The following is a 13,884-nucleotide window of genomic DNA, read 5'->3' on the forward strand; positions in this document are numbered from 1 at the left end:
CTAGATATGACAAAAATTCGGTTCTGCATTTTTCGTGTTTTTCACTCTTGGATACAATCTGTCTCCAAAACACTTGATTAAAAGCGTGTATTCGAAGATCACAACTGTACAGGAATAATTACACAGATAATGCTCTCTCCAAACTAATCAGTTTTTCCTTCTCTGCCAGCCCAAACCTCCTTCATGTTGTCGCAGTTGATTCCGACCTAAACAAGTAACATTTGTAACAGATTAAATTACGGCAGTACAACATCAAACCTTCAAAATACTGCAACCTCAACACATTCCATTTTCAGGTAGGGGAAAGCCGTGTATTATGAACCCCCTAACAATAAACGTTCCTAATTTCACAACTTCAGTGAAAATATGGACAATATTTACAGAACAGCAAGCTAACATCCATACCTATTCCCCATCAATATATTAGTATGTGATATTTTGCAATAAAAAAGTTATTTCAATTTTATTAATTTACCAAAAGAGTTCATATTACACAACCCTCTGTGTAATATGAACCCCTGTGATGTGTAATATGAACCGCTTTGAATCATTGCTGAATAGAGGTGGATTGATCACACAAAACTGCACTAACTAAAGCAAGCCACATTGCATGTGCAGCATAACAAAATTTATTACCATAAGGTTTTCAAATAATTTACACCAATTTTAGTAAACATGCACTACTTTTTGAATGTAAGCATTAAATTCACAAAAAGATAAGCAACATTTAATCGAATGACGTGCACTGCATTGAGAATGCTGGTAAAATTGAAGTCTGAACCCCAGTTTACAGAACCCAGAACCACTCCAGTTTACAGAACCCCAGTTTACAAAGATTCATTACACCATCATAAAGCACTTAGTTATATGAACCTGGGTTCATATTACACATTCAGCTAGGGTTCATGTTACACACTTGTGGTGATTCCAGTTAAAATGCTGATAAACAACTAAATAATGCATTTTTTAAACAAAACTTGTTGTGATTTCCATCATCAAGTTTATTTGAGGGTATATTAATCAAAAAATTACAAGTCCATTGATACACTGATGAAAAAAACAACAATTTCTCCATCTGCAAAATAATATCACACAAGCTTTAAACCTTCATACCCCCAAAACTTCAGCAACACGCCAACTTTCAACAAGAACATTTCCGGTCGAATGACCAGCAAACTTACTTAATTCACGCTGTTAAAAGTCAAACATTTTTATTGCCACGTTTTCTGAAAACAACAAGGGGTTCGTAATACACAGCAGTTCATATTACACGGCTTTCCCCTATTAAGGCAATTTTACAAAATCCCATGGACTGAAAATTTTTCACAATAACTTGTATGGCTAGCTACTGCTGGAGAAAATCAGCGAATGTCATCTTTGATGGAACACAAAATATGATACCTCTTGCACTGTATAAGCACCAGTACAATTTTTATAAAGACCTCAATCCCTCTCTGAACACAACCGAGTGAATGGCCGATATCGCCAAGTAGTCTATATGAAGACTTTTCGCTGGTGCTATTTCGCATCCAATGGGTTTAAAAAAAAATCTTATTGGCATTCCTACAAAGCGAAAGTCTTACCATTGGTTCTCCGAGGTCTTCGCTGAGACTTGCAAGAGTTGCTGGGTCTTTGTAATGAGTGACAGCTTTGACCATGGCTTTGGCTCGCTTCTCAGGGCAGGAACTTTTAAATATTCCAGATCCAACAAATACGCCATCAACGCCCAGCTGCATCAACAAGGACACGTCGGCAGGGGTTGCTGCAAGCAATAATTGTTAATGCATCAGCGACAAACAGATTACTAAACACTGATAAAAGTAACTGCCTAAGTGAACGATTACAGTTGTACATTCTGCAATAATACAAAAGTATACACACTTGCTACGACAAGAAAATTCCGAATTTTGGCCTGCTTGATATGTTTTATCACGTCCATAAAAATCCCCGAAGTGTAAGCACTCAGCAGTATTCTCAAAATTAAGCTACTACAGTGGTAGTAGCAAACAAATGATCGGTATCGAGGAAATAGACTTTTGGTCGTGGATATAATCAGTAGACGGGACATTAGTTAATTTTAATATTCTTTTCACCTAATCCTCCAGCTGCGAAATTAACAACAGGAAGACGTCCAAGTTCCGCAGTCTTCTTCACCAAATCTATTGGCGCCTGTAAAGGATTTCATTATTTGTTGTGTCGACTGGTGACGATATTAGATTAAGTGAACGAAAGCTAATTGTAGGATGCACGTTCTAAAGTGTCGCTAATACCTTTTGTTAGATATCCACCGTGGATAACACTTGTCAATATAAAACACATGTCGCTTTTTCTCAATACTTTAGCTCTCAAGCGGTGATTGAGGAAACAAACTGGTTGTTGAGAGGCGGTTCGTGTGTCATCATTACGTGCCCAGTGGATGGAATAATTCTTCAGCAACAACAATCGGAAAACTTTACTTTGCCAATCTCGGTAACCAGCCCTGCGAAACTACCAGGAATGACGATCAAAGGCTCTGTCAGTCCGAGGATAAAGATTCACAACCAACCATGCCAACGTGAATTTCATGGCACACCATTTGTTCACTGTGTTGCTAATTGAATCTAAAAGTATTAATTTCCAAATGCATAGAAAGTTTCACTTGTATTAATTATTATTGATCTGCTTTCAAACAAGACCTTATCTTATCGTAGCGAAATTTTTATTTAGACAAAGGCGAAAAACACAACTTTCGCAATCATACCTGGATTTCTTTGGCAAAAGAATATAATTCCTCAGAACTCATGTTTTGAGCTTTTCTAATTTCTCTGTTAATTGCTCGGGCGTGACGGACTGCTTCGACAACATTCCCAGTTCCCGCTTCACCCTGTACAAAACAGTCTTTTTAATACAATCCGTCAAAGTGACACTGCCACTATGTATCATAACGATCAAGTTTTTTTCTTGGTACCAAAGAGCCTAATCTACACAAAATTGCAGCTGTTTATCATTCAATAACTTAGCGACAGAAATCAGAGATGCTTGCTTCAATTAATCAAGCTAAACAAAAAAGTGATTCATCTCTTCGTCCAGTAGGCTATACACTCAAGTAACTCATTACTTTCGTTCGGATCATGGCTGCGCCTTCTGCAATTCTTCTCAGCGCTTCACCCAAGTTTCTTGCCCCGCACACAAACGGAGTTTTAAACTTTGTTTTTTCAATATGATTTTCTTCATCTGCCATTGTCAACACTGAAAAATGTGTGAATGGTAGTCAGTAACAAATCAAACAAAAATTAGAAAATCGTTTGGGTTTAGCAATTTTTGTCTCCTACAAAGAACATTTGGGCATGTGGCATAAGTTTTGCAACCAATCCGAAAAAAATTATTTAGTTAGCAGGCCTACAAGTACAATATTTAAGCTAGTGTTTGGTTTGTGGACTGGGTTACAATGTTGCAGAAAGACGACACCTTAAATTAAAATTGGTCGACAGCTTTCAACATTCTGCATTGGCAACGGTAGCTAATTTAAAAAAGACTTCTGATTTCTCGTTACATTTCAGTCAAAACATTGCGGACGCAATTGACTTTTCTTTACCTTAGCCACTATTAGCGCCCAAATAGACGTTTGTAGACCATCTCTATACAAAGCAATACAGTGATCTTCAACACCTCCTCCCTAAGAGCTTATATGATATTTGGAAAAATATTACGCGTAGACTCCGTCACACTTAAACCACAATCAAAGCATTTTCCTAAGTAGCCTACGCTACGGTAGAAGCTTAACTTACCTTCTGACTCGTCTATCATGTCAACACCAAGCGATTCTAGGATCTGTGCTTCAGCAAAATGACCAATCCGTGCTTTTGCCATTACAGGGATGGATACTTGTGCCATGATTTCTTTAATCAACTGCGGTAGAAATACAAAAAGATGCAGTCAATGTTTTATCGACTAATATCTGATTTTTCGAAGAATGAACGATTACAAATACCCAGGCATCGAAATCCGTCATTTTAACATTGATTCAACGTCTGCAAACGTTGAATCAATATAAAAATGACGGATTTTGCTGTCTGGGTAAGTTTCAAATGAAGTCGTCTTTTTTGTATGTATGATGCATATTCCAGCCAGGAAAACTAGTCTTTGTTACAATGTTACATAAATTCAACATCTGCAAACCGACCCACATAAAGGATTTTGCCTCACATATCATTTTTTGTAGCCTATATAAAAATTCAGAAATGGGTCTTGTAGGATATTAAAGACGTCAAGCCATGCTTTGTAAAAATTAACCCTCAATGACTTGTTCTTGTAGCCGCAGCTTGACTGTCTGTAATAGCTTGATGTGTCTGCGCATCGATTTCATTTGAGTTGCTATTTTGTATATTATAACGTAATGGGATTGAACAACTACCTACATTCTACATTGTAGGCCTGAGAGGCTGAGACCAATATAAATATAAGAATAGACATTTAAAAAAAGCATCGAATGACATAAATCTGTTTGGACTAAAACAAGGGCAGTTTTTACGCCAGAAATAACTTTCGTGTTATCGGATCTATGTTGTGTGACATCACAGACCGCACTTTTCCATTAAATCTGCCAGATGTGTTCACTGGAAAATGATGAGTTTTAACACAAGTTTCGTTTAGGTTTATAAACTTTGTATATAAATCGAAAAAACACGCTAAATGTCTATTCTGGCTACCGTGCTGAAAAATAGGAAAGAAACAGTAGGCTATGTATAGTATACCCACGGTACATTGCTTTAGGGGTGTGTTAAGTGGAAAATTCCAACATTGCAATAATTCTTACCTTGGGGTCGGACATGCGTGCTATGCCTCCAAATTTTCGAATGTCTGCTGGAACACGCTCGAGAGCCATCACCGCACAAGCCTGCATAAGATCATCCCAGTCATTCTATAACTTCGTAATAAGTGTAGGCTAACGTATTTTATAGATATCTCTTGATCTTCTTTAAAACTCTGTAAATGCGTGGTGACTCTCAACGACCAACATCGCATGCAAAAGTCCTGCCACGCAGTGATTTACATTCACTTATTGTTCGGTGAATAGCTTAAACAACAGGCGGAGTATTAAATAATTTACTCTGTAATAAGTATGCTCTATGTAGGTTGCTAAACAAAAAGATATAATTCAATCAGATATTAACATGGCATGTAGCAGACTACATTGGTCAAAGGGGTAGCTTACACATAATAGTTTTTCTAACCTTGTAAAGATATGTTTGTGGGACCGAAAGATTGCAACTACAACCGCAAACTTGTCTAACGCAACAAAAGATATCTGGATGACTACTTACTCCCGCTTCTTCTGCAACACGAGCTTGATCGGCATCGATAACATCCATGACAAGGCCTCCCTTCGCCATTTGAGCAAACCCGCTTTTCACCACGAACGAACCTGTTAAAACAAAGTCCACTGTGGCTTTGCGAATAGATTGAAACTTATTGAAATAGAAATATTGAGCTTTTTCGATTTCAGCATTTTACTTTTGTGGTTCACGTTAATTAATTATCGCTAGACGACATTTTGGAACTTTATTGGTTTTTTTTTGTTATTATTGTTGGGTTTACTTAATTTGACTACTCTAATTCCAAATTTGCAATCAGAATTCATCCATCACGTCACAAATTTTGTGAGATTAATTTTAAATTTTGCTTAAGAACCCACTATCTCAGCACATATTCAAAATTATTTCTCAACAAATTGTTCATTCAAATTACTTCCCATAGTTTTTCTCGTTGATGTGTGGCATAAATTTTCTACTTTTGGCTTTTCTTTAAACATCACTATTTGGACAATCGCACTTCAGGCACCAACAGTAAGCTACAGTCTGCCATCATGGCTACATCCCACCGGCCTTGGTAGCGTATTTCCACAATTTTAATGTCCTGGTGAAAGAGTTCACCGTGTTCTTCACTGATGTCACCCAGGTTTTGCGGAAAATAGTCCAAGTGTGCGTGCGTGTAAAAAAATAAACTTTCAAACTCATGCGACATTCAAGTTTTTAAAAATGAACAAACACGTTTTCACAATGTTCTTATAGTCAGGATTATTGGTATTACCAAGAAACATTGATACTAGGGGAGGGAGGTAATTTTCAACTTTAAGATACAACGGTACATTCTAAGACCTCTAAAAAACATTTATTGAAATTTCCGTCCACCTCCCTACCCTGAAAATTACTTTTTGCGTAAAATTGCCTTGTAGGGGAAGACGGGGCAAAGCGGAACGCGGGGCAAAGCGGGATATCGCGATTTCTCACGTTTTGTACTCTTTGGCTCCCTCTAACTGGAAGCACTAGTTAGGCAACTATAAACTGTTTTGGTGTGCAAAAATGGCGACTGGCAGAGCACAACGCGTGTCGCGAGGAAGTAAAATGTGTTTTGGCATGGTTTGTTATAAGAAAGAGATGGAAAAGTAGCTACCACATTTGTTAGCATAAGCGAATTTGTTGGTAGCTTTGTTTTTATCTTAGACATTGAGACAGTATTTGTTGGTAACAAAAGCAACTTTTACCTAAAACTTTACAGGTTTCAGCAGAGATGTTATTTTGTAAAGGCTATACTTTGGGGCAAAGTGGGACAGCTGTATTAGGGAAAAGTGGGACAGTGTATTAGGGCAACATGAGACTCTAGAAGTCTAGATTGTGTCTGTGGTTCTTCTGTTGATTGAATTTTTGTTATTAACTCTTTTAGCCTTCAAGATTGTAAAATATTTATCAGCATTCATTTATATTGTACCGGTAGGCCTACACAATTTAACTCTGACAATGCTTCGTCACTATAAGAGAAAAACTGAAATAGGTAAATGGACGGATAGGCTATCAATATTAAAAATGCAATAGAAGATGTGAAAAGCAAAAAGTTGTCTTTGAGAGAAGCGGCTAAACATTACCAAATCATGCAAAAATGAATTGTCCCGCTTTGCCCCACTGCTGGGGCAAAGCGGGACATTCACAAAAAAATTCTTTTTGATTTGTAGTATTACAGTAGAAAGATTCCACTTGATCTTCGAACTAAATATGCTGACCAACTAAGGCTTTCGATTAAAAAAGAAATTAACTAAATCCAACCATCACTGTTGCTGAAATTACGTTTTTACGAAAAGTGTCCCGCTTTGCCCCGTCTTCCCCTATTGCATTGAGGTCACTTTTTGTTTATAGCATTTAAAGTTCAAATATTATTTGTTACTGTACTAAAACATGTTAAAAGTGTTGCAAGACAGTCACGAACAGTTTTTCTGGTCTTGGTTCATCGTAAAGCACGGAAAAGTAGTGTCATTTCGATTTGTGCGCATGTGCAAAACGAAAATGTTTGGACAAAAATTTCAAAACAAAAATTCCAAAGATCTTAAAATGTCTTGTTGTATTCTAAAATCAGAGCAAAAGTTGGATTTGAAAAAAAAGCTAATCAACCCCCTCCGTCCTATTGATACGACTTCTCTAAAAGAAAGTCATGCACTTCTTTCCACACCCATCATAGTGAATAGAAATTCAGGATATCCAATGAGTTTTCAGATTTGAGGTACAACAAATATACCCTCTCTTACTTTCTCGGCACTCAAATTAGGAAACTTTTCTCCAATCTATTTGAAGCAAGCACTTTCTTTACTGAGAGCTGTCACAAACTGTTTTGTAAGACCCCGTTTAATATGTAGTGGTGGAAGTATGCCTATTGCACTGGATCTGTTAACAAGAGAACGTTCACGTTTAATTGAACGATTACTTCTGTCCCTACTGTCCAATTCGCGCGTTAAACAAGGGGTTTGGTAAGTCCAGATTGTTAACTCAGTGGCATATTTAGCGAGCTAAAGCCTAAAGGGATATAAGCAAAGTTGTTTCCATTTTGCAATAAAGAAGCTTTCACACTTGATTTTGATACATCAATAAAGAGGCGCTAGCCACTTGGATCAATACACTGTTAGTAGTTTCTCTTTTAGACCCTTAACGTCCACACAGTAGCACAGTAGACTAAAGAATACTTTGTGATTAAAACAAAAACGAATGAACTCACTTTCATGATGTTTATACCAAGCAAAAGTGGTATCAATGTTGAGCACACGTTTTTCTTTCAATCTGGATCCAAGAATATGAGCACACCTTTTTGATAAATTTAAATCTCTAACAAGGTCATTCAGCTCTGCTTGACTAAACTGTTGCGGATGCTGATCATCATCATGCTCATTGTCTGAACATTCTGTCAATTGGCTGTCAGATGAAGACTCCTCACTGACAGAATCTGAAACTGGTTTCAAAACTTTTGAAGGCAATGGAACTGGAACACCTGGTCCATGAGGAATCGGCCGGATGGCAGAAGATAAGTTAGGATATTGAATTTTATGCTTATTTTTGGTATTGAAGCCAGAAACAACACATGAGCAAAAGTAACATTCTTTACCGTGTCCATTCGGCTCCCTCCATACCATTGGAACCCCAAATGACAACGATTTCTGTTTTCCAATGCTCCATTCTCTCAATGATGACACACAGGTGCGACACACTTTGTGTGGGGCCCATGGTTTGTCTTGGTCTCCTAACTTTATACCAAAGTAAGCATAATACACTTTTCTAACAAAAGATGTTATGTTCTGCTGTTGAACAGATGGAACGTAATTCCCGCATATATAACAAAACAAGTTTGGGTCATTGACACAGCCTCTTCGTTTCGACATTTTTGTTTAAACATCCAAGCAATAGTGACTACAAAACTAAGCTCAAGAAGACCAGTTCAATCATGAAAAACAATACTCTTCATTGATGTCACAATTAATTGTTGATGATATCATAATAATGTGATTCAACTGTGACAATGACAACCATGATGCAATAATGGAGGATGTTTTTAAAAAAAAGGCTGTAGGCTACGCAGGGATGTAATGCAAAAAACTTTAAATCACAATAATGTAAAAAATCCTGACGTATTAGAGAAAAAGCAACTTCATATTTATAATTACAGTACCAGTAGGAACTTATCTTAAAAGTGATAAATTTATCCAAAAAATAAAAATCATGTCGACCAGTGTGATTCATCATCCAAGTACATTTGCACTTTCAAAATTGAAGTATAGAGAAGCTTAATTATATTGATCAGAATCAAAGATTCGGTTACGAATCGAACAATGGTCGGACAGGATCATTTGGCAGTGGGCACTGGGCATACACAGTCAAGTTCTTTTTTGTAATAGACCTAGCCTATAACTTACACTTTCGACAACACATTCAAACGATTTTCATGCTAAAAGTAACAACATTTTCTGAACGATTACCAAAAAGAGTTACATCTGTAGCCTACTTGTTCTATCACTGTTATCACGGCTTAATTGCAACTGTAGCTCAATCTTGAAATTTTGTTTTAGAATGTGATAGGACCGGGAGCTATTACAAAGGTTGTAATTGTTCTGCGACGTTATGCTCGTGAACGCTATTTTGACTTGAAAATGCTATGACTCTAAAATGCAATGCTCGGCTAAACTACTCAGTACTCAATGCTCGGCTAAACTCAGATCAACGAATGCTGGCATCTCATTGTTGAAATCCATATATAAAAATAACTTTGTCACTTACCCGTTTTGCAACTGTCTTCCATATTTCTTGTGGTTGAAAAATGATAATTCCTAAAAAGTAAACAAAGTAGAATTTTATTTTAATGAAATGCTCGTACTGCAAGTAAACTAAACACAAGTGAATAAAAAAATAACAGTTAACCTCTCAAGTAGCCTACATGTAGCTCCACACAAAGTGAAATTTACATGCCTTTTGACTCTTTTTTATTTCTTTAAAAGTAATGTCTAAAAAGACATTATTGTCCAAAAAGAATGTCTGAAAAGACATTATTAAAAGTGACTACGGACAAACTAATATAAGTAACTACGGTAGACTAAACACACATTGCAAAATGCAGAACTTGAGAGCAGTCGGAGCTCGATCGGGAATATTTGAATGTGCTAACGTAATTTATCCTAGATAGCAAAATTGGTCCTTTTTATGTTTATTGAACATCTGCAGACATTAAATCAATCTAAAAAGCACCGATTTTGCAAGTGTATAGTTTTGAAGTTGGATTGGGCAAACAAATAGACTACAAACAGTTTAGAAAAAAAGCAAGATGTTAGAAGTGTTTTGTACGGAAACACACTAGTTGTATTATACTTAGGGAACGTTCAAATATTACGTAACGCTTTTTTTCCGAATTTTTGACCCCCCCCTCCCCCATGTAACGCCAACGTAACGCTTTTTTCAATCCCCCCCTCCCCCATGTAACGCTTTTTCACTACGAAGTCAGCACAAAAAACTACCATTCCGTACTCGAAAGCGTTACGTAACGTTTTGCTTGAACCCCCTCCCCCCGATGTGACGCTAACGTAACGCTTTGCATAAACCCCCCCTCCCTTCGAAGGCGTTACGTAATATTTGAACGTTCCCTTATAGTTTAATCATTAAAATCACGAGCTTTACGGTAAATTGTAACCTGCTAAGAAAATGGAAAAATTTTGTTTTGAAGCTAAACAAAACGAAATTCCTTAGCCTACTAAGCAACTTAATTCCAAATGAAGCCAAAGCAAAAAATGCCCGTCAAAACGAAATACTTTGATCTCGAACAGCCCTAATTTGTAACCTAAATAGTTGCTAAATTCTAGGTACCGTATAAGGAAACCTATCACTAACTAACAAGCCATTGCCACGAGCAAAGGCTGTGAGGAAACGCACTAAGCTATGACTATTCAACATTGATTCAACTGCAAACGTTAGGTTAAATCAATGTAAAAATGGCGGATTTTGCTGTCTGGGTGGTAATTTGTGACTCTATTTCTCTACCCGAAAAGTTTGCACGTGCGCCACACAGCTTGCCTACAAAAGTCGACTTGACGGTCTTTACGCTTTGCATGATGGGCTAATGTAGTAAAATTACACTACGACTTCAAACCTTGATTTTGCTTTCTCGATCAATCAAACATGAAATCTTTACACTAATTCGACTCGACCTATAGTATAACCCCAATGAACTACAGCAAAAAACAAGAGTTTCCAACGGGCTGTAAAATCACGCAGAGTTAACCTTGCTTACAACAACCTGCCACTCACATAACGATACACATTGAAGCTATAACATCAACAAAATTGAGATTGGCACACAAAGCCAGTAACAGCGAACCTACCTTTGGAAATAATACAGTATGAACCACACAAACTATCTGTTTCAACTGGCTCTGTTGATGAATACAGCTTTCACAGTGTCCTTGTTGTCAAATAACGCGAGATCGCTGATGAAATAAATGCCTGAGAAGTGAAACAGCCTTTCTGCCAGTTACGTAAGCTCAAAACACGTGCGTTCACTGGTTGTTTCAAAGAAAAAAGCTTGTCCGTTTTACAAACGCTACAGCCGCTTTGTTGCTTGTTATTATTGAGCAGACAGTTAGCACTTTGCTTGTCGAAGACTTCTTCGCAGCTGTTACAAAAAATCGTGAAAGTTGCTAGCATACAGGATTTGGTAGGCTATATAGGCTACTATCGTATCAGCAACACTAATTCTTTTCGAGCTTATTTGGTTTTGTTTCATTATCGAAGGTTTAGTGAGAATGGTGCTAGTATAGTAATTACAAATTTATTCCAGAGGTACATCACAGTAACTTTGACTGGCTAGAAAGGGAAAATATTTTAGATACAAGCTTTCCTTCGTTTATTTTATTGGTCTGCGATTTTGCATTGTAGAAACAGATAGTTGAAACTGTTTGAATATCATGGCGCCACAGTCATATAATTGTCCTGTTTACAATCTACTACTTAACTGGTGATCTATCATCTAACCTCGTTACATTGAAGGTGTTAATTAATAATTACACAGAAGTTGTGAGTTTTGTTAGGAAAGACAAGTAAAGAAATCATCAGCAAGTGGTCTAGGATGACCTATCTTTGCAAAAAGATTGGAGAGTTGTCAAATAGAGCAACAAATTTCAAATACTTTGTGATGCATGTTTGCAACAGCAAACCAAACGTGCTTAAAGTGCCTCTGACAGGAAAATAAATTTGCTAAATTTACCTAAGATACCAAAGAGATGACACTAACAAACTTCCCTGACCAGCAAATTGTAAAAAATATCAACAGGCTACTAAGTTACACGCTTGCAAACTTTCGGCAAATCTGGCACTCATTCAATTGCGAAAATAAAAACGGCAACCTCGCTGTGACGTCACCATAGGTGGGAAGGATACATTCTTTCTCTGTGGTGAGTTGGTAAGGTATGGTACGACTGCTCCAAAACGTCAATGTGTGGGGCTCTATTGGTCTACTCTAAAGCATGTGCAAAATGAGAATTACCGAAATGAAAAAGTCAGCTTATTATTTCTATCAGATTTAGATCAAATAGATTGAGTTTGTTTTTATCAAACAGCATCTCAATTCAATTAAAATTGCACTTTTTCTAAACTCTTGTAGGGCTACAATTTGGATAATTTTTTATTTGTCCTAATCTGGCTATAACCATTTGCAGTGTAACAGCAGCATCTCACAAAAAGTACCCTTAATTTATGGTTGAGGTAATGCCTGGAAATTGCTGTTTATGTGACAGAGTCAGTGACAAAGACGTGTGCTATCTTTTCATGCTTTCAAACAAAACAAGGTGCTGAGAAAAAAATAGTCAAGGTTTTCTTCAAGTGTTCGAAAGTGAGATGGACCATATAAAACTAGTCGTATATGTTCTCTTCACTTCAATGGAGATGATTTTGTTAACCCCACCAACCCGATTTGGATCTTCTCAGCAATGAGTGGCGTGCTGGGAACTGTAGGTGGTGCGTTTGTCACAAGTGCGAGTCTATGTCCCAGCCCAATGAATGTGTATGTTGCCATGAAGTGCCACAGACAAAAGAACTTTTGAAAAAAGACGCATCTAGCTGTGTTACCAATTTGACCGATTTTGCGGCGCACTTACATCCTGCAGTTCTGAGGACTTTTTTTATGAGGAGCAGGAAGAACTGGAGAAAAAGCAATAAACCGAAAGGAGAAAACGGAGACCTATAAAAAGAGTAAGGATGCTACATTAGGCTAAAAATACCCTTAACGCTAAAGAATGCACACTAAACGAAGTGATTTTATTTCCTTGCAGGCAGTATCGGTAATTAATCGCTTACAGGCATGTATTGGAATAGATAGGCTACTACGTCAGTACAAGGTGGTGCTCTCGGAAGCAACAATCGGATTGTGCTGCCTTCATGCATTGTTTGGCGAATCCGAAACAATTTTCAAGTCCAGATGGCCGTTACACCGGATTTCAATGGCCAACTAAAGGCACATTATGAGAGAGAGAGAAAACTTTTATTTATTTATGAATAGTGATGAATTAAATATGAATGATGATTCGTACGATTTCTTCATTTTTTCACTTCAAGTATATTTTAGGTTTTGTAGGAACGTATCCAGTGAGCTACAGTTTTATTAAACTGCAAAAAACAATAAATCTTCGAAAAAAGCAACCGCTTGTACCAACTCCGACCAAACTGTGATCCACCAATTACATCTAGAAAGCATTTGTTTTATCCGTCGCTAACGACGCCCACCCAGGATGACGTAACACCACCAAAGTCGTCTCAGAGCAGTGAAATATGGAGTTTCGCCAGTGGTGGCGGTGCGGAACTGTCGTTTTGTATAAATTTTGCCCTAACCAGTCGAGCTTCGAGGTTAAGATTAAAAAGTTCGCTAAGCATAATTCTGCGCTAGAAAATGCTTAGAAAAGTTACTATACTTGGGTCCAACCTGTCAGGGGCACTTTAAAGCAAATTGCTTAGAGTTGCAAACTTGTGATGACGTAAACAACTTTTTACCATATTAACTAAGTAATCACTTGTACAAAGCCTAAAAAGCGTTTAGTCAAATAAATCTTTATTT

The 13,884-nt window shown here is 37.3% G+C and overlaps 1 protein-coding gene across 2 annotated transcripts; it reads right to left on the bottom strand.

Moving 5' to 3' along the window:
* Positions 1-72: 72 nt before the first annotated feature.
* Positions 73-11,356, bottom strand: LOC145768795 (pyridoxal 5'-phosphate synthase subunit SNZERR-like). Of its 2 annotated transcripts, XM_082580391.1 has the most exons (10): positions 11,162-11,356; positions 9,570-9,619; positions 5,304-5,404; positions 4,796-4,876; positions 3,768-3,888; positions 3,098-3,228; positions 2,741-2,863; positions 2,094-2,169; positions 1,584-1,762; positions 73-206 (listed from the first exon to the last, which is right to left on the bottom strand). In XM_082580391.1, the coding sequence occupies exons 2-10, from the start codon at positions 9,589-9,591 to the stop codon at positions 144-146; spliced, it is 897 nt and encodes a 298-aa protein (XP_082436517.1). In that variant the 5' UTR covers positions 9,592-9,619; positions 11,162-11,356; the 3' UTR covers positions 73-143. The 2 variants fall into 2 exon arrangements, with proteins under 2 accessions (XP_082436517.1, XP_082436516.1); XM_082580390.1 differs by lacking the exons at positions 9,570-9,619; positions 11,162-11,356 and adding an exon at positions 8,020-8,615.
* Positions 11,357-13,884: the final 2,528 nt, after the last annotated feature.

The sequence above is a fragment of the Aplidium turbinatum genome, chromosome 4 (genome assembly GCF_918807975.1).
Source record: "Aplidium turbinatum chromosome 4, kaAplTurb1.1, whole genome shotgun sequence".
In the NCBI taxonomy this organism is placed as follows: Eukaryota; Metazoa; Chordata; class Ascidiacea; order Aplousobranchia; family Polyclinidae; genus Aplidium; species Aplidium turbinatum.